At 43.3% G+C, this 20,194-nt stretch overlaps 1 protein-coding gene across 10 annotated transcripts in view; it reads right to left on the bottom strand.

Annotated features, from left to right (window-relative positions):
- Window positions 1-20,194, bottom strand: part of TTC7A (tetratricopeptide repeat domain 7A) — a 181,905-nt gene that overhangs the window by 139,971 nt on the left and 21,740 nt on the right. For 7 of the 10 annotated variants that reach the window (XR_012763068.1, XR_012763070.1, XR_012763069.1 and 4 more), the window contains 4 exons: window positions 19,595-19,716; window positions 9,189-9,267; window positions 5,725-5,885; window positions 5,232-5,295 (listed from right to left, as the gene is read on the bottom strand). Coding sequence is in view for 7 of the 10 variants with exons in the window: in XM_075412838.1 (XP_075268953.1) it covers window positions 5,232-5,295; window positions 5,725-5,885; window positions 9,189-9,267; window positions 19,595-19,716 (426 nt within the window). In the remaining 3 variants the exon portion in view is untranslated. Of the gene's footprint in view, window positions 1-5,231; window positions 5,318-5,414; window positions 5,533-5,724; window positions 5,886-9,188; window positions 9,268-9,399; window positions 9,550-19,594; window positions 19,717-20,194 lie in introns of those variants that run through there. The other 3 variants (XM_075412842.1, XM_075412844.1, XM_075412843.1) reach the window with 3 other exon arrangements.

Here is a 20,194-nt window from a genome sequence, read left to right on the forward strand (position 1 = left end):
GTCTCAGCAAAATAAACCATTATTATTGGTTATTAAATATGACCACATAGATACAGCTTATGTCTCACCAGGTATATTTTAACATCTTGTACTGTAGCAGAACTAATTCTGGACACATCACTGAAAACAAGACAGACGTACCCCTCCCTAGCCAAAACAGCCCCACAACCCTACACAAAAGGAAGAGAGGGAGAAAGTCATGAAGTTTATTTATGGATACTGTCTTGGGTAACAAAGACATATTTGCTATCAGTAACCTGCATTTAGAAAGCTGTCTTCCAAGAATTTGCATCCTCCCTGCAAGCTCGGAAACAAGACTTTCTACTGCAAAGCAGAAGAAAAAGAGCCATCTCGTTTCCAGCAACTCGCATTAGAACTATTTATTCAAGAGGCAATTAACAGAGGTGGTGTATTTCCTACTAGAAACATCCTACAATCCACCTTTGCAGGTCCCAAACACATAGCTTTGCCTTGCAGACCAGCTGAAGAGAGAGTCGGGCTTGCTATTGTAAGCGCATGGCCATGATTTGGCAGGAACCAACAGAGTAGGCAGTCCTGTCCCCAGATGCCTCCTTCAGCTGCCACAGTCCAATAGCTCTCAAGAAAAATATTCATGATGGTCACCTAGCTGTTGTATCACCACTGGGCTTGGTTATCATTAAAAAAAAAAAAAAATCCTACAAAAGCAACAAGAGCCTTCTCCTTTGCCAACCTATTGTTGGACAGAGTTATTTTGCAAAGCTAGGAATTCCAGAGGTAACAGGCTTTAAGTATTTCTGTGCTTAAAAATACATGCGTTTAATCCTATTCCATTAAGACATGCTCACAGCCATGAGTTTGCTCTCACCAGTAAAAAGAACAGGAAAAGTTCCAGTAACTTACTTCCCCCCTCACCATCTGTTCTGTGCTCTCAGGCTCTCCAAGGTCAAATCGCCTTTAGGGATTCAAATCAGAGATAAAATGGGGATGACATTTCTAATCTGTGTTACACAGGCACAGAAATTATTAGTTTTGGATACAAGAAGTTTCATTTTCAGTATGGGTGAAGAGCCAAAAAAAAAAACCAGTACATGTTACCTGGTATGCTTGGTGGACTGCACCAGCCAGAATCCCCAGCTGTAAGCGCCAGCATTGCCAAGGGCTGAATAAACGGGATTTTAGGCTGTATGTTGGATCTCAGATTCAAGTAGGCAAGGTTTCTAAGTGCAAGAACTTTTTTTTTTTTTTTTAGCCTCAAAAGTAAACACAAGTAGTAATAGAAAGTGTTCCATTCCTGGCTCTGAGAAACTTCTGTCTGACTTCAAGGGGCAGTGCAGTTAATTCTGAATACTCCTGAGAATGGTTATTAAAATAAACAACACTGTGGCTAAGGGTTAGTCCTGCCAAGCCTCCCTTGCCTACACCCCGCAGCACAAAGCACCAGAGTCCCTGAGGGCAGAACTAGTGCCATTCCCACTGGCAGCACAATGCAGAGAAACTACACTGCAGCAAGTCACAACATGTCCTTGGTTCTCCCAACACACACAGTACCACTGGTTTTGATGGGTTAAATGCAATAAGAAAGAGGACTAGTGGTTTAAAAATAGGCCAGTTCATTTTTTCCAACATGTGACATGAACACATCATTCTACCACAGCCTGAGCTTGTAAAGGCTGTCACCAGCTGGCCTTCCCCTTGGTCTGAAGGAGAGCATTTTCCTTCTCTCACAAAACGCAGCCCATCCACACCATCGTAACTTAGGCTGTGCATAAGGAATGAGAATTTAGCCAGGAGGCCACAAACCCCCCTAAAGACAGCCCTGACTGTGGTAATCTTCAGGCTGCCCGATTTGTTTCACTAGATTCCTTCATGAGAACTCTACAGCCAACCACCGTGACTAAGTAACAGCTGGCATGGAGGAAGAGCACTTGCCAAACTCAACAACTGGCATGCTTTTCATTGTTTACCAAGATGCCTTCGTTTACAAAAATAGGCTCCCATTTTCAACAGGAGAGAAAGAATACAGGAGGCAACTCGGCATAGTACCATGAGAGAAGAGGTGCCAAGCTTTCACTAAGTGTTAATATATCCACAGAAGCATTTTCAAAGCTATGAAAGGGGCTACCATGGTACTTGGCCATCTGAAAAACTTTTACATACTTAAGCTCAGAGGCAGAGTGAGTGAAATACTGAAGGAACCTTTAATTACCCCTTTAGAAAATATTCTCATTTCATCCCACCAGACCATGCAAAGTAACTCCCTTCCAAAGCAAGGAAAAAGAAGAAAAGCCGGGGCAGCGTCACAAGCCAGAACCCAGCACCGCTAAGAGCCAGAGGTGTCCTGGAATGTAGGGTCTGGGTCACACCACCTTAAAAGCGATTTCTTTTCGTCTTTTCCCCCTTACAGGAACAGTTCATGTAAGCCCCGTAACATCTTCTGGGGAGTTGCACAGATCCTGGTGAAGTAGATGTTAGCTTCGTCTTTGGAAGGCAACACAAACTGAAAAATATAGTGAATTTCAGCAGCAAACCACCTAGCACTGACCTACTCCCTCCCTGTACGGCTTGGGGGGGGGGGGGGGGGCTGGGGAAAGGTGTTCCAGATGTATGCTACCTGAAAAAGCTACCATGTCTCCTTTTCATCAAGTTTATCACACATTTACTTCGAGGTTCTCCGATGATTTACGCTCCTCCCCAGTACAGCTTTGCTCTGTGTCCCCTCCATGTGCTGGCAATTCTTCTGTTCCTCCACCCCCCAATTTTGTTCCCCCGAGCTCATTTTGAAGTGGCAAAAGTCAGGAACAGGCATATGGAGCAGCTGTTTGGCTTTACGGTCCTGCAAGAAAGTTACACTGTCATGGTTGCTCTTTTGTCTCTTTAAAACGATCAGACAGGAAAAGTACCTTTCTGGTGAGTTTTGCTCTGACAGAGCAATCAAAGTGTCAGAGAAGCTGGAGAGCTCCCAGCAAGCCAACCTAATTGTATACTTCTGTTTCATTTTACAGGGTTCATAACTGTAAATACTGAAAGAATGCCTAATCCAGCCAAAATCCAGGAACACCAACTACGTTGCTTACTGGCCTACAGAAACCTATCATTATCACTTGCCACTGACACTCTCTCCAGGAAGGAAAATATGTTTTATTTAGTGGTTAACGTTATATCATTAGGGAGACCTCAACTGGAAATCTGCTTCTTGTTAACTCATTTTCCATGAGCTTCAGCAAATTCTAAAAAACAACCATAAACTTCAAACAAATAGCAAACCTGTACATGAGAAAGTTCACTAGCCTACAACAAAGCTGTCATGGAAAAGATGTCTCATCATAAATTAAAGAAAATTTCCCCTTCTTAATACCATAACAGTAAAATTACAGGAAAATATTTACGGATTGCAAACATATCTGTATCCCTCTATTCCTTCACTTAATAAGCACATTTCTGTGGTTCCTAAGTGTACTTCTATACACAGCTGTATTTCTATATACTTGTCTTGTATTTTTGTTAAAACAATAAACTCACAGCAAGCCTATTGCTAATGCAAGAAGAAAGCTCAGATGTTCCATTTCACAAAAAATGGAAAGACAGTTATGGTTCCTGCAGTGCTCCACTACAGGATCTTTGATTATTTAAGTGCTCTATACGCAGCAGATCAAAATGCCTTGCATACACCTGCAGAAAGTTCCTATATGCAAAAGCAGCACTTAAACACAGGTTTATTTATTTAGCCTTGAAGTCAGCACAGCAGTCCAGTTCCTATCACTAGCATTTTCACACTGTCTCATCCATAACTTTGTTACAGCACCAGTTTGCCATTTTATGTGCTACTGAATAAGACAGGGACAACTTTCATTCACCTCAGTAGAACAAGATTATACGGTTTAAAGTCCCACTTATAGGGTTTAAAGTCCCACAAGGCCTTTCTGACCGCAAGCCCAGTCCCAGAAAAGGCTGAAGCAGCCAGTACTGTCGTTGCTCCAGACCCCTGATCCTCCTCCTGCTTGGACCAGCCCTGACAAGGGAAGCTGACATGAGTTTTTCTGATTTTAACACAAGCACACGTGGTGTTCTACAAGCCCTCACTCCTGGAGCCTCTGCTTCCAGTTATGAAAAGCCCTCCTCACTGCAGAAAAGTCCTTGAAAACACAAAGCAGAGGTACTGTAGAGGCTTAACCTAGAAATCACTAAAAACCATGAAGTATAGTAACACTCAAAGGTACACGATTTTTAAGTCAATTTAATCTTTTGGGGTGGTTCCACCTCTTCAATTTTTCCCCAAACTTTAAAAGCAAACAACATTCAACTGCAATGTTCTGAAAAAGTTTGCAGGAAAGGGGGAGGACTTGAGCCAGAAGAACCAGACAAAGAAAAACTGAAGGAAGCAAAAACCAAACCAAAACAAAGTTTCCACAGTATCTCTTTCCAGCTTGTCTGAAAGCTGTTTAAAAGTTCCTATGAGGGTCATTGATGCTCCAAGGTTTTCAGATGTCACTTGGAGCTACAAGTCACCACCCAGTGTTTAAAGCAAAGTAACTTTCCTTACACTTTTTCAGAAAACATTCCTTAAACATTTTCTGGATGTTTGCATCTTTTCAAAACATGAAGATGATCAAACATTACCATGCAGTTTTCCATGCGGTTGTTTTTCTCCACCTTTTTCCCCTTCCTCTTATGGGATTTTTTAGTGCAACTGATGTTATAAATAGAGTAAGTCTAATTCTTTCACTGTAGTTCATTATGGATGTTTCTGCATGTGACAAAACTCATTGCATCATCAGCACCAGAAACTGCCAAAGATCACGCACGACTGGAACAGCTGAAATACTATCCCTGAAGACTCAGTAACGTAAGCAGGATATTGTACCCTGCAAATACCAAACAGCAGGTACTGCCATCATGCCTGGCTTTAGGTAAGGCTCCTTTCCTCTTGTTCTTGATCCATAAAACCCCACAGATGATTTGAATGGAAACATCAGTCTACTGACTGCATCCGGATGTCAGAGCCTGCATGCAGCTATGGTGAATGCAGTCACTTCCTCTTCCTGATAATTCCCAAAACCTTCACTGACATTCCATTTAATAAAAGTGGTGTCAGTAACAAAGGAATAAATAGCATTTCCTGCTCAGCAGCTGAATCCTTGCTTATGTTTATCTAGGGAAGATTCTGTAAACAAAACCAGCCAGAAGACTTGATATGGAAACACTAGATATTCCTTCATGCTATTAGTATTGCAAACTCATTTTTGGCTTACCATGGATTCACTGATTAAGAGGAGAAGAAGAGCCTCTTCTACGTTGTCTTGAGGGCAGTACGCACTGAAAGACAGCACATATTTTTCTGAGGAAGGTCAAGAATTATCCTGTCAGCCTCTTTCTCATTTCACAAGAGCAGTAACTTGAAACATCTCATGCATAATTCATTTGCTAGGCAATACCTTCTTTTGCAGGTTCTCACAATTAAAAGCTCTGTAATATATCCTAGATGAGCTATACTGAACCATAAATAGATTATTTCCATTTCATAGCAAAGACGGCTATTTGGTTGGATTTTCTTCCTTCCTGGGAAAAAAAAAAATCAAACACTCAAGGTTTAAAGCTTTATTTTCCAGCAGACCTTTTGATAGGAAGGTAAAAACAAGACCACACAACAAAACTACTACATGCAGCAGTGACATAATTAGCAGTACCAAAGAGTGTTTAAACACTCTCCTTCCTCCTGCCAACAAACTAAAATGGAACACTTACTTCTCTTCTGCATACAGCTCGGGCCTCCGACAAAGAAGATTGCTAACATAAGACTGATCTTCCTTGTTCATGAACTCAGGAAGCGGATCTGATAAAGGGCTCCAGTAACAGTCTTCACTGAGGGAATGGAGAAGTACTTGGGCCAGCTGCTTCGCTGCAGTCTAGAGATCAGTGAACAGTACAGAAAAAGACACACCAGTGAAGCCTTCTCCAACACAAAAGATTCACCCCTTTCCCACCTTTGCCCTTGGGAAGGAGATGTACCTACAACATAACACTATCACTTTTCAGAAAGCTACAGAGTAGCTAAAACAGCTGCTAAGAAGTCTACAGCAGTGGCAGTTTCCTCCCTCCTCTGAAAAGGCCAGTCTTCTGCATTTACACAGTCTTGTTGCAATTACGAAGGAAAAAAGTATCAAAAAAGTCTGATAACAAGGTGCACTTCAGTGAATGAAGTCAACCGATAGCCCCATGCACCGCTGAGACAACCTCACAGATGTTACGATATTAAGAGTATGGTGCCACTTCACTGCGTTCTCAGCCTCAGAACTTTGTATGCCAGTTTCAGCCCAGAGGGTACTTTTGTATTAGGCTTAAAAGATCAACCCTTTATCTCTTAATATTGCTCTTCCCGCAGCATTTCATAGCTTATCTCAGTACTGCTTCTCTCTTTTTGTTGCAATAACTGAGGTAGGAGAGAAGAGGCTTAGGACCTTTGCATTGAGACAGCAACATCACATGCACTTTTTTGACCATGGAGTGGCCAAGGATCCTTAAATATTTGCTTTCCAGTTGACAAACCCAGCTGGCAAGCTGGGTCCAAAAGGAGGCAAGGTAACTCGGCTTTGCAAAACTATCTTTGGCATTTGTCCTTGTCCTCCACCCAACAAATCACCAATTTTTTTCACTGTAAATAGGTGACCATGCAAACAAGCACAGAGACATCAAAACGGGCGGTATCTTCTGTGGCCTCTAAGCAGCACTGCGCTCTAAGCTGCAAAGTGAATGCTGCACAGAACAGTGGCAGGCTGAAACCTCAGCCCTTCTGTCCTTACGCTTGTAAGTATAATTTTGGAACTTCTCTGCCTACTGTATATGTATTTTCTATGCAATTTACACTTTGAGACGTGTTATGAGGCCACCAAGAGTAATTTTCTTTTAAAAACCAGGACAGGTGTGATTGATAAACTGCAGCATCACTCCACTTGAGGTATATCTATAGGACCAAATAAATCGTAGTGAGGTTAAAGTTCCTGTTATCAGACTCAGAAAATTAACTTCTTTTGATGCAAGGTTCTTTATTTTCTTCTACCTCACCACACATTAATTCATTGAATTATACCTACAACGCAAGCACAGTAGCATGAGCTGTTTCTTAAACACCAGGAAGGGAGGTTTCATAGATGTACCCAGCAAAGGACAAAGTGATCTGAATGCACGATGGCGCCTCAAAGAAATATTGTCACGTACAACTCCCTGGAAACCCCAAGACCTTCCATGCACTCCTACTGACAAGTTACAGAAAGCCTTCTGTTTCTAACTAGGCTGTTCTATGCTTTTTATAGCAAGTAACCATGAGCAAAATGGCCTAGGGCCCTGCAACATTAGCCAGTATCATTTTATCGTCTCAGTGTGTAATTATTTAGTCAGTTCTACCCTGAGGAGCCAAGTCTCCTGTATTTTCTCCTAGAGTCTTAGAGGGGAGGGAAAAATAATATGCCAGCAACAGAGATCTCTCTACTGGTTCACACAGGAGTACAGTTTGTAACAAGCCTTTCAAAAGGCAAACATCAAATACTTTTAGTCTTTCATTTTAACATACAGTACAGTAGCTGTGCGAATTAGCTTCACCCTTGTTTTGAATAAGACCAAATAAACCAGAACAGGCCAAGGCTCTGATTTAAGTTATTACTGCCTTTGGCTAAAAAAAGCACCATTATGCTTGAAGAACACTGTGATCCTACAAACTGGGAAAAGAAATCATGTGTTTCACTTTCATGCTTGAAAAACTTGTTTAATTAAGCACATTCCTCCCTTTGCCCTCTTGACAGCTCTTTAGAAATAAGAAAATGAAAATGTAACTTCCTGTAAAATGGAAATCCCAGAAAGGACTATTGGACCAACACCTTTAGATTTCCCCTTAGGGATACATCCCCCAGGCGTGCTGTACAGCTCTCCCCAGATGCACAGGGACAGGAGTGCCACGTTCTGTCATGGTATAGGAACAGCAGATGGTTGGACTCATTTCAGCAAAATGATAAAACAGGCGAGCAAGAAAAATCCCCTGAACCCTGATCTCAATCTGGAAAAGGATGCAATCATTTTAGTGTGACAATTATTTAAGTCACCTCTTCTAACTCCCTGCACAAACTTCCATACGCATCTGTAGTCTCACTTAGGCATATAAGGTGATCCCAAGGCAATGAGAAGATTCATTTCCAGAATAAAAGTTCCCAAATACACAGATGTGAGGAACCTATGCAAAAAAAATACACAGGATACCCTTTCTGCTCGCACTTCATTTTAGCTCAGCATTTGCACGCCAGCTAGGCGCAGTCAGTCCATCCATTAAAACCTGGCACTCTCCATCTCCAAAACGCTGTGCAAACCCATGCCCACATCCCTTGTCAAACTTCACTGGAATTACACAAAGCACAAAGCTGAACCAAGCACAATACAAGTTTACTTGTATCAACATCAATGCTTTTAGGGTTGCAAAGTTTTCATTCATGTTCTCAAGCCTGCTATTCTCCATGCCGTTGACCTTGTCACCTCATGAGTGACTTCAGGACAAGATCTCTTAAAGGGGAGACAGGTAAGAACCAGTTAAAGGTCCAAGAAGTTAAACAGGCACATAAATAACTTTCTCCATGGTTTCTCTGCCAGAGGGATTCAGGACAATGGGATGCAGAATGCCAACATCAACCAAAAAAAAAAATTACGAGAATTAAAAATCACTCTCTACTGTATTGAAGAGACTTGTACACGAAGAACACTGAAGCACTTGAGTCTAAAAAAGCACGGTTTGTAGCAAGAGCCAGAAGTACTTAATGCTTCTACATGCAAATGCAAAAAGGTGTGCAAGCACACACTGAAAAATGAGAAAGAAAACAAGACATTATCACCTCAGGACAGCACTGTCAAACTAAATACATCCCTATTTCTACCAGCACTACAAAACGCACTGAAAAAAAAAACCCAAAAGTAACCCACACGTCCAACTCTGAAGGCTCAGAGGTTTCAGTTGGGCAGGTCTGGTCTTTGAATTAAGTGCATCACTTGACACATCACTTCCAAAGGTTTAAAAAAAAAAAAAAAAAAAAAAAAAAAAAAGCAAGAAAGATAAAGGCAATCAATCAAGTGAGGATAAATACAATTTTGTCCTACTGCACTGGTTAACAAAGGGAGAGAATTCCTGCATAGTAGATTTCCCCACCTTCCCACCTCCCATTCATTCCCCTTACCATTTTGAAGGTCTGAGTGGCTTTTGTTTCCACGGTCCGTAGTATTTCTCGTAGACTCCTCATTCCTTTCACAATATTTCTATGGGGAAGGCAGGAAAAAAAAAAATATCTAAAAAATCACAGAAAAAACAAAAAAAAATCCAGCACATTGGAGACAAAATATTTTTACAATGCGCCAAAGCTTGGCAACAAACTTGACATTCAAACCAACCCATGAAACGACCACTAATATTGAGCGTGCAGCAGGGAGACAAGTCACTCTGAGGCGCAGATAGGACAATGGCAGCGAGTGAGGCAGCGACAGTAGCATGCCTACTCCAGATGGCTTCCTAGGAGAAGATCACATTCACATTTGACGAACAGAGGGGACATTTGGAAGCCTTTCATAGTTCATATTTATAAAGCAGACGCTTCTTCTTAAAAGCATCCACATCTCCTCTTCATACACACAGATTGTACTTGTTTGAATTATATCGCGCTTACGTGATGCTTTTAAATGACGACTCCTTTTAGGTGGTGCTTAAACACCTTGTGCCTGACGGTCCAGACACATGACAAAATTACAGTGGTTTAAACAGTTTATTATCGGGCAGCTAAGTTGCAGTAACTGTCTGCAAGCGCAGCTTAACCTGCGATAAAAGAGGGTCAGTAAAAAAAAAAAACCGTCACATTACTCTGCATACACCATGAGCAATTAAAGCAGACTAGTTGCCAAATGGTAGCTTAAACATGTGTCTGAGCACTAAGAGAGGTGCGGAGAGGAAAGGTTAAACTCTGGACATACTTGTTAACACACTTGCAGCCTATAAGCTTTTCAAGGCTAAGGACATGACCCTATCACTACAGTAACTGCAAAACGGTTCAGCTCACTGACTGCAGAGTGGAAGCTACCCAAAGAAATACAAGCTATCAGACAACGAGCAATGCTGTACTGAAATAAAGACAACCAGATAAGCAGCTGTACTGGCACATTAACTGCCACTTCAGCTTATTCCCAGAAAGTTTTCTTCTTAAATTTCATTTAAAAAAAGCCATACATCATAACAACTTTCTATGCCAATCTAATTAAATTCTGAAGGTAAGCAGTACAGACTGCGCTTGTGCCCATTTTCATGCACTGCAAACCTTCTTGCACTCCAGAATCAAAGGCAAACATTTGAATAAATAAAAAGAACTAACTACTGGGGTGGGGGAGGGGATATAAAATGCGATCACATTCACCATGAATACTGGCTACATAAAATGCCACCCCAAAGCTTACGGTCACCAAGTCACAGAATGCATATGCATGTGACCTTACTGCCAGTCAGTACTCATGTCAAAATTTTAAACTTTAAGGTAATCTGTAGATTACCTGGTTGTGGGCAATCTACACACAAGAAAAGTAAGGCAACAGCAAAAACATCAGAGACTTGCCCCGTGGAAAAGTCAGATGCTGCTTTTCTTCTTTCTCTTCTACTTTCTCCTAAGTAAAAGACGTGCCTCGAAGGCAGGGGGGTCCAAGAGTGCTGGTCGCTCTTCAAATGTCACTTCCTCCATGCTCAGGAGCGATGCATCCCCCTGAGAAAGAAATTGAGCAAAGGAAGCAGGAGACCTGCATTGCTGAACAAGGAGCTTCTAGCAGAGATCAGGTGGAAGAGAAAGGTCCATAGAATGTGGAAAGAGGGGCAGGCCACTTGGGAAGAGTACACGAATGTGGTCAGAGCATGCAGGGATGCGACAAGGAAGGCCAAGGCCCACCTGGAATTGAAGCTGGCAAGGGATGTCAAAAACAACAAGAAGGGCTTCTTCAACTACATCAGCAGCAAAAGGAAGACTAGGGAAAATGTGGGGCCGCTGCTGAATGAGGCGGGTGTCCTGGTGACGGAGGATGCAGAGAAGGCAGAGCTACTGAATGCCTTCTTTGCTTCAGTCTTCAGTGCCAAGGCAGGCCCTCAGGAATCCCAGGCCCTGGAGGTAAGAAAGAAAGCCTGGAGAAAGGAAGACCTTCCCTTGGTTGATGAGGATCGGGTTAGAGATCATTTAGGCAAACTGGACACCAACATATCCATGGGCCCCGATGGGATGCAAGAACAAGTGCTGAGGGAGCTGGCAGATGTCATTGCTGAGCCACTCTCCATCATCTCTGAAAGGTCCTGGAGAACAGAAGTGCCTAAGGACTGGAAGAAAGCCAGTGTCACTCCAATCTTCAAAAAGGGCAAGAAGGAGGACTCAGGGAACTACAGGCCAGTCAGTCTCACCTCCATCCTGGGAAAGGTGATGGAGCAGCTTATCCTGGAGGCCATCATCAAGCAAGTGGAGGAAAAGAAGGTTATCAGGAGTAGTCAGCATGGATTCACCAAGGGGAAATCATGCCTGACCAATCTGATAGCTTTCTACGATGACATGACTGGCTGGGTAGACGAAGGGAGAGCCGTGGATGTTGTCTACCTAGACTTCAGCAAGGCTTTCGAAACCGTCTCCCATAATATCCTCCTAGGAAAGCTCAGGAAGTGTGGGCTAGATGAGTGGTCGGTGAAGTGGATAGAGAACTGGCTGAATGGCAGAACTCAGAGAGCTGCCGTCAGTGGCGCTGAGTCTAGCTGGAGGCTGGTAACAAGTGGTATCCCTCAAGGGTCAGTACTGGGCCCAGCCTTGTTTAACTTCTTCATCAACAACCTGGATGAAGAGTTGGAATGTACCCTCAGCAAGTTTGCTGATGACACCAAACTGGGAGGTGTGGTAGACACACCAGAAGGCTGTGCTGCCATTCAGTGAGACCTCGACAGGCTGGAGAGCTGGGCAGAGAGGAACCTGATGAGGTTCAACAAGGGCAAGTGCAGGGTCCTGCACCTGGGGAGGAACAACCCCATGCACCAATACAGGCTTGGGATGGACCTGCTGGAGAGCAGCTCTGCAGAGAGGGACCTGGGCGTCCTGGTGGACGACAGGTTAACCCTGAACCAGCAGTGTGCCCTGGTTGCCAAGAAAGCCAATGGGATCCTGGGATGCATGAAGAAGAGTGTGGCCAGCAGGTCGAGGGAGGTTCTCCTTCCCCTCTACACTGCCCTAGTGAGGCCTCATCTGGAGTACTCTGTCCAGTTCTGGGCTCCCCAATTCAAGAAAGATGAAGAGCTACTGGAGAGAGTCCAGTGGAGGGCTACAAGGATGGTGAGGGGACTGGAACATCTCTCCTACGAGGAGAGGCTGAGGGAGCTGGGCTTATTCAGCCTGAAGAAGAGAAGGCTGCGAGGGGACCTAATATATACTTACAAAAATTTGAAGGGTGGGTGTCAGGAGGATGGGGCCAAGCTCTTTTCAGTAGTGCCCAGCAACAGGACAAGGGGCAAAGGGCACAAACTGAAGCACAGGAAGTTTCGTCTGAACATGAGGAAGAATTTCTTCCCTCTGAGGGTGATGGAGCACTGGAACAGGCTGCCCAGGGAGGTTGTGGAGTCTCCTTCTCTGGAGATATTCAAGACCCACCTGGACAAGGTCCTCTACAGCCTACTGTAGGTGACCCTGCTTTGGCAGGAGGGTTGGACTAGATGACCCACAGAGGTCCCTTCCAACCCCTACCATTCTGTGATTCTGTGAATTTATGAAGTGAAACAAACTCATAGAACTTTTTGTAAGTTGGATTTTAATGCTTCAGCAAGCACTTCAATTACAGGGCCAAGACATCTGGTGCTTTTTCTGTGGGTCTAGGAAAGAATATACCCACAAAGATACACTTCTGGACCTTAAACTGAGGAAAGTAATAAAGCACATGGTGATATTTATGTACTTAAATACTCACACCAAATCAACAGAATTGTTCACATGCTATTTATTACCAGACAGTCAAAATCAATAAATTCCCCCATCTAAACAAAATGCGCCTGCCCAAGGGCTCTCCTCAGTTACTGAAAACTACCGGCATTTCCCACGCTTCCCTGGGTTCCTTTAAGAGGCTGGACAGAGAGTTATGACGTATTAACAGCTCTACAACATTTTCAAAAAAGCATATGTTTACATTTCTTGTTGGGATAATGGTATTCATCTTTTTAAAGCGTCAAGGAATTCCATCAACTAACACCAGAAAGATTAGTGACCACTTGCAAAGCCAAATAATTCCACATCTGGCACATACTTAGAGAGGAATAACCTAGAGAATGTTCTAAAAAGAGACAGTTTTGTTTGCAGAGAACTGGAGCACCATTTCCATTCCACCTTTTAGACTAGGCCATAAACGAAGTTAAGATTCACAGCAGAAACACCTTGCTCTTGGCAGAAGGGGAGAGGAAAACAAAGGAACACTGACACATTGAAGAGTAAATGGCAAATTGCTGCCCATCTGCAAGTAGTCAGGGTTGAAACCATGAACTGTATGACAAATGCCTTGGACCACCTTCAACAGCAGGCAGGAGTGCAACGAGAGCAGCACAGGAGGAGCACCCAGCACTCACCACCTCCCAGCCAGCTGCTTGTGTGGTCAGGGCATCTCAGAGAGCACCTACTCCAGGCTCTGAGCTCTCAACTCCGAAACAAGCAAAGCATCTGACAACAATACCAGTTCTACAGGATTGAGGATTTCGTTTGGCAGCTTTTATATTTTGAACTTTATTGAACATTATTCAGCCATGACAGGAGACAGAGTACACCTGCCAGCAGTCTGCAAACATACCTCACTACAGGAGTTTGTCTTTCCACTCTACTGTTCCAAGCCAGGAGGCCATCTGAGCACACATTTCATTTTAAGCATATGAATTGCTCTATTCATAATGATAAGGAACGTACTGTTCCATTAATAGATGTCCTGCATATACTAAACATGGATTTGAAGAGATTTTTTTTAAGCTAGGACCTGAAGAAGTTAACAAAAAGAGAAGCATGTATTTGAACAGAAATACATGTATGCAGGTAAGTGGATAAGGATGCAAGCATAAAGCCACTGGTAATCCATGGTGAATCCATTTGATCTTATAGATCGGAAACTAAGCAATCTTGAGCCTCTGCACGACTTGGATAGAAGACTATCTGGAAATCCCAGGTACTGTTGCCTGAAGCTATGGCATCATAAGTGAACATCAGATCATGGAAATTAAATGAGTTGGAAGAGTCCATGGACTCCTATTGCTAAGATTCCAGAAAAAAAACAAATGAGGAAGAACGGTAAGGGAGAAGCACAAGGTCATTAAACTGCCTTGGTTTTAGCCACAAATTGGCAAGAGAGGCAGTAAAAAAAAAACACCAAAACCCACACATGATGAAATGCAGTTTAGGATTCAATTACAGCTAATCTAATAAAGTGGAACAGAGACAATCACGGGCACAAACTGTGACAAAGAGCACCTTGAGTCTAGTCAGTCCAGCTTGGCATGAAAATCTGTTTTGTTTGTACAAGTTCCCTGTTAATACAGGGTAATCACCAGTCCATGAACCAAAGCAGTTGTGCCACTTTTATGTCATATTGTTTGGTTAACACTACACAAAATTTTAAGATACAAAAAAATAAAGAAATACTCTGTTTTCTATGCAAATTGCTGGGAAAAATATTGATAACGAATCAGAGTGGACTGCAGGCACAGAAGTCTGCAAAGACAGTCTCCCAACAACACGGGCAGTGGAAGATCAGGTTCTTATCCCCACTCCTTAACTGTTAGCTGCTCACAGATAGGAGAGACCATCCTGAGATGACTACATGGCAGTTTGCAGAGCCACCTCCCCAGGAGAAAGCAGTACCCGAAGCAGACAAACAGCAGCAACACCTTTGCCTCTGCTCAGCTCCTTTTGCATCTTTGCATCTTGCCCAGGTTTCTAAAAATTCATAGTGTCTGCTTAAACAGCTGTTCATGCATATGCACAAAATGCACCTGAAGAAGTAGGCCTCAGATTCCTATGAATGAAGATACAAGACAAGTAATCACAATGAAGCACATCAGAGTTTCCTACTGGCAGCCTAACAGAAGTGAGGTACTAAAAAAAAAAATCCAACACAAAAAAGCTTAGCACTTCTCTAGATTCATCCAGTAGGCAGCAAGACTCACTCTCGAATTACTGCTGTAGTGTCCTGGTGTCCTGGATAAGGTGCTAGATTGTAAGGACCAAAGAGGAGATAAACCATGAGAAAGCCCACAAATTCCTCAGAAGAGATGAGCAGTCTGACAGAGACTGTCCTGTCTGCCTCTGTACATTAGATTCTACTGTAAAACAACACATACATGAAGTTACTCTTTCAAAGTGCTCTTGCAACAGAAGACTACAAAATTTCAAAAAGGGAACTGAGCACTCTAGAAAACTGACAGAAGGGAAGAGAACTAACTGTGTAAGCATTCCCTACTAGGCATTTTCATCTGGGTTTCCCAAAGTAATGTAGGTCCTAACCTGAGGGGTCATAAGGAAAACTGATTACTTTCAGAAATTAATTTTCTTCAAAAGTGTCCCATCTAGAGCTTCAAAAACCAACCACATCCTCTAGAAAGCTCTGATTTTGTTTTGCCTGTGAAATTCCACAGGTACTTCAAGGGTCACCAAGAGTGCAGCATACATTCAATCACTACTTCACACACGCAAAGCCTGTTTGCCATAAGAAAATACTAAGAGCATCTTGACCAAAGCCTCCACAACAGGATAAAGCAGTAATATCTGTTCAATGCTCTGAAAGAAAAGGCAGTAAGAAATGAGTCACACATCCACATCAGAAAACACACCCAAAACCCAGCGCAGATGCTAACATGAAAGACAGCCGGCTGCCTCCTACAGTACAACAGCATCTGCCTGCCTATCCACGTCCACAGCATCAACATTGCTCCCTGGAAGAATAAAAGAAACCTTTCTTGGAACACAGCAGGGCAAACAACTGCAGGAAACGTGTCTTCAGCAACACAAGATTTTTAAGTAAACATTAAAAGCATCTGGGACTTCCACAGCTGCAAGACTTGCTGGTCCTTACAGCTTGGGGTTCAGCATCTGAAAGGAAGACCAGACCTTTGTTCTGTACTGGGGCCTTCTTCCCACTGCACACTGCAAGGGCATCATTCACCATGCGCTCAGAGGAGGATGTCTGGTCCTGCCAGCAGGAACAAAAGCATGACAACACCACTCACATCCCTCATCTCTTCTGCCTGGCAAGATAAGAACAAGGCACTCGCTGTTTCTTTTGTACACATGAGCCACTGGGGAAGGACATCCCACCTGACAGGATCTAACCCCCTGCCAGCTTGTGCATTCATCATCCAAGTCTTATTTCCTACCTGAACACGCTGGAACCAATAAGGGGAACAAAAGCATTTCTTTGACCTGTTCAATATCAGGTGGAGAAATTTATTACACACACGAAGCATCCTGAAAAGCTTCTTCCCACTTCCCTCCTCTTTCCTTAATATATCCTAAAGCTGCTTGTGCCCTCTCGTGGCAGAAACCACACAGCAGTACCAGCTGGGGGGGCTGGGACAAGCTGCGGGGTCCCACGGGGCTCCTTTCATTTCCCTGGCTGGTGGTCCTCACTTGCACTGGAGGAGGCAAGGAGCTCCACTCCCGTCCCAGCCACGGGAGCTCCATCGCACCGACTGGGATGTTCTTTCATCAGGAGACAGCTACAAAGAACATTTTCCTGCTATTGCAAGCAATTCAGCTTACAATCAAAGTGCTGCTTAATTCACACATGTATTTTGATTCCAAATTGTTTTCCTGTTTTTTGTGAGTTGTTTTTTAGTTTGGTGGTTTTTTTTTTTTCTTTTTGTCTTCTAAAGGCTGTCATTAAAATAACATGGGAAGGGAGCAAGCAGGGCCCACAGTAACAGCTAAAACAACCCACTGGATATATCGAACTGATGAAGACTGAATTTAAAATGTTGTTGAATAAAATGAACATGAGTGAGTTTGATATTCAAAAGGTGCCTAGAGGACATCAGTGCCATATGCTCTATAATGAGATTTTATTTCATTGCATAGTTAATGAGCTTACTGGCAAGACCTGAGCTTTTTGTTTGCTGTGAGAATGGCAAAAGGCTAGGAAAGCACATGCTGTGCCACAGCTGGTCAACCACCAACTCATCTGGAAAAACCACATACCTGTTCCCTGCTGCCGAGGCGATACTGAGACTACGCCTTACACTTACAACTCCATACTTTCTTCACACATAAACTTGTACTCACCTGACTAAAGTGGTCATTTCACGACATTTGGGCTGTGTATTTGTAAGTCTTTGGGTTAAACAAGGCTTACCTGAAGGCACCTCTGCTGGATATGTTTACAAGTACAGCTTCACTGTACATGCAGGCTTTTCACGAAAGAATGGGGGGCACAGAGGCTATTCACAGCTGCATTTAAAGTCATTCTTGGGGGGATAAAAAACTAGCAAAAAAGCCCTAAAGAAGAAACAACCCCCCCTTCAGAGTCAAAAAATGGTATCAATTTCACAGAATCATAGAATGCTTTGGGTTGGAAGGGACACTTAGAGGCCACCTAGTCCAGTCCCCCTACAATAAGCAGGGACATGTTCAACCGGATCAGGTTGCTCAGAGCCCCGTCCAACCTGACCTTGAATGTTTCCAGGGATGGGGCCTCCACTGACTCTCTGGGCAACCCCATTTGTGTTTCACCACCCTCACTGTAAAAAATTTATTCCTTACATCTAGTCTACTTCCACCCTCTTTTAGTTTAAAACCATTACTCCTTGTCCTGTCACAACAGGCCTTGTTAAAAAGATTGTCCCCATCTTTCCTATAGGCCCCCTTTAAGTACTGAAAGGCCACAATAAGGTCTCCCTGCAGCCTTCTCTTCTCCATGCTGAACAGCCCCAACTCTCTCAGCCTTTCCTCACAGGAGAGGTGCTCCAGCCCTTGGATCATTTTTGTGGCCTCCTCTGGACCCGCTCCAACAGCTCCATGTCTTTCCTGTGCTGAGGGCTCCAGAGCTGGACGCAGGACTCCAGGTGGGGTCTCACCAGAGCAGAGCAGAGGGGCAGAATCCCCTCCCTCGACCTGCCGGCCACGCTGCTTTTGATGCAGCCCAGGATACGGTTGGCCTTCTGGGCTGCGAGTGCACACTGCTGGGTCATGTCCAGCTTTGCATCCACCAGTACCCACGAGTCTTTTTTGGCAGGGCTGCTCTCCATCCCTTCGTCCCCCAGCCTAAACTGATACCGGGGGTTGCCCCAACCCATGTGCAGGACCTTGCACTGGGCCTTGTTGAACCTCAAGAGGTTCACACAGGCTCTCTTCTCGACCTTGTCCAGGTCCCTCTGGATGGCATCCCTTCCCTGCAGCGTGCCGACCACACCACTCAGCTTCGTGTCATCCGCAAACTTGCTGAGGGTACGCTCAATCCCACTGTCTATGTCATCGATTAAAGTATTAAACAGAAGTATTTACACTGACTTTTGCTGAGATTTTTTCTTCCCCCTAGTTTTCTTCCATTCAATCTCCTCTAATTTTTCGCTTTCTTCTCCATTTTAGTCAGCAGGAAAAGAAGGAGTGAAGAAAATGAGGAAATATCTTTGACTAGGGGTGAAGGTAAAAAAAACAGCCAAAATGAAATACTTTCAAAGATGATTTACTTAAAAAGTTTATAAAAACTTTGACCAGAAATACTACACAGAGCAGTGAGAAATTCAGTATGATTTTGACATCAAGATATCAGATATCAAGAAAAAATGGGATAATATGGTGCAAGAAGAGGACTAGGGAAGGATGGATTTCTACAGGTACTGTTTACACATGGCGAAGAGACACTTTCCCTACATTGCAATCTATGCATCAGCTAAGCAGAGCTGATTATGTATTGAAGACAGGGCCTGTTTTAGGGAATAGGGTGCTCCCACCAATGGCCTTTGGAAGCGGGCATTTACAATGTCTTTTTTTACTGTTCTTGAGAAGGTTTTCCTCAGGTGAAATTCACCATAGGCTTGCAAATACCAACTCCTCCTGCCCTTCCAAGGTTCACTGGGAGCTGTATTTCAGAGGCATAATAAATACTCTGGAGCAGCACTGTTCCTCCATTCGTTCTCTCTAGTAAAACCACACAGATTTGGAGTACTGATCAGGACATTTAAGACTTTAAATAAACAAACAAATAAATAAAAGAGACTATTCTTAAGACTTCACTGAGCTCTAAACCAGGCCCTGTGGCTGAACATTTTAAAGGCACACAGCAGTGTAATTCCACTCTCTCTTTATGGTCAAATTCCCCTCATTTCCACAGGGAACAGATCTCAGTCAAGACAACAAAACTGTTCTACTCCACCCTACTTGTGGGTCTGGAAAAAGGAGGCTTAGGACTCTTGAGACAGACAGAGACAAACAGGAGGGAGGGAAGGACACTGAGGGGACTTGAGGTGAGCCAGCAGCAAAAAAGCCATAACATAAAAAAAAATAAGCCTTCATCTATTCCGCGACAAAACCTGCAAATTCATCTATTTTTATTAATATCTGCATCCACCTACCCCTTCTTTAAATGAGTCACGTAGGCACTCTGTAGAGCTGCTTCCAGGAAGTAGGAAAGTTCAAACTCGGAGTAAGTCACACTGCTACCTTTGATACTCCTCGAATGTGTGTTGTTTAAGGTCTGTGAGGGCAGGAAATACACATCTGGGATTACACACAACAACTGGAACTAGTCAGTTCCTCATGAGCCAGAGATATCTCCAACAATAAAATGTTAGCTTCTGCCATCAGATTACTCCTCAGATTACTTGAAAACTTCACTTCATTAAGCTACTTAAAAACATTTCAAACTCAACTTTAAAATAAACTATGCAGTGAGTTCCATGAAATACTCTGTACACAATATGAGTTTTGAAACACCATCCCTTACTACTTTCCAACTTCTATTAAAGTAAGTAGAAAGCTACACATTAATACCAAGGGCTTCAGAAGTACTACTCCAACCACATAGATCCACCATCTTACACAGAAATATCAATGCAACGTTTGAGTAGGTATGTCTAGCTTAACGTAACAAATATTTGTTAAGAGTTAGTTAAGTTATCAGGAGTCCTGATGGAATAATCTTAGCCTTTCCTCTGTTTCTCCTATGAAACCAT

This window comes from Opisthocomus hoazin, chromosome 2 (assembly GCF_030867145.1).
Source record: "Opisthocomus hoazin isolate bOpiHoa1 chromosome 2, bOpiHoa1.hap1, whole genome shotgun sequence".
In the NCBI taxonomy this organism is placed as follows: Eukaryota; Metazoa; Chordata; class Aves; order Opisthocomiformes; family Opisthocomidae; genus Opisthocomus; species Opisthocomus hoazin.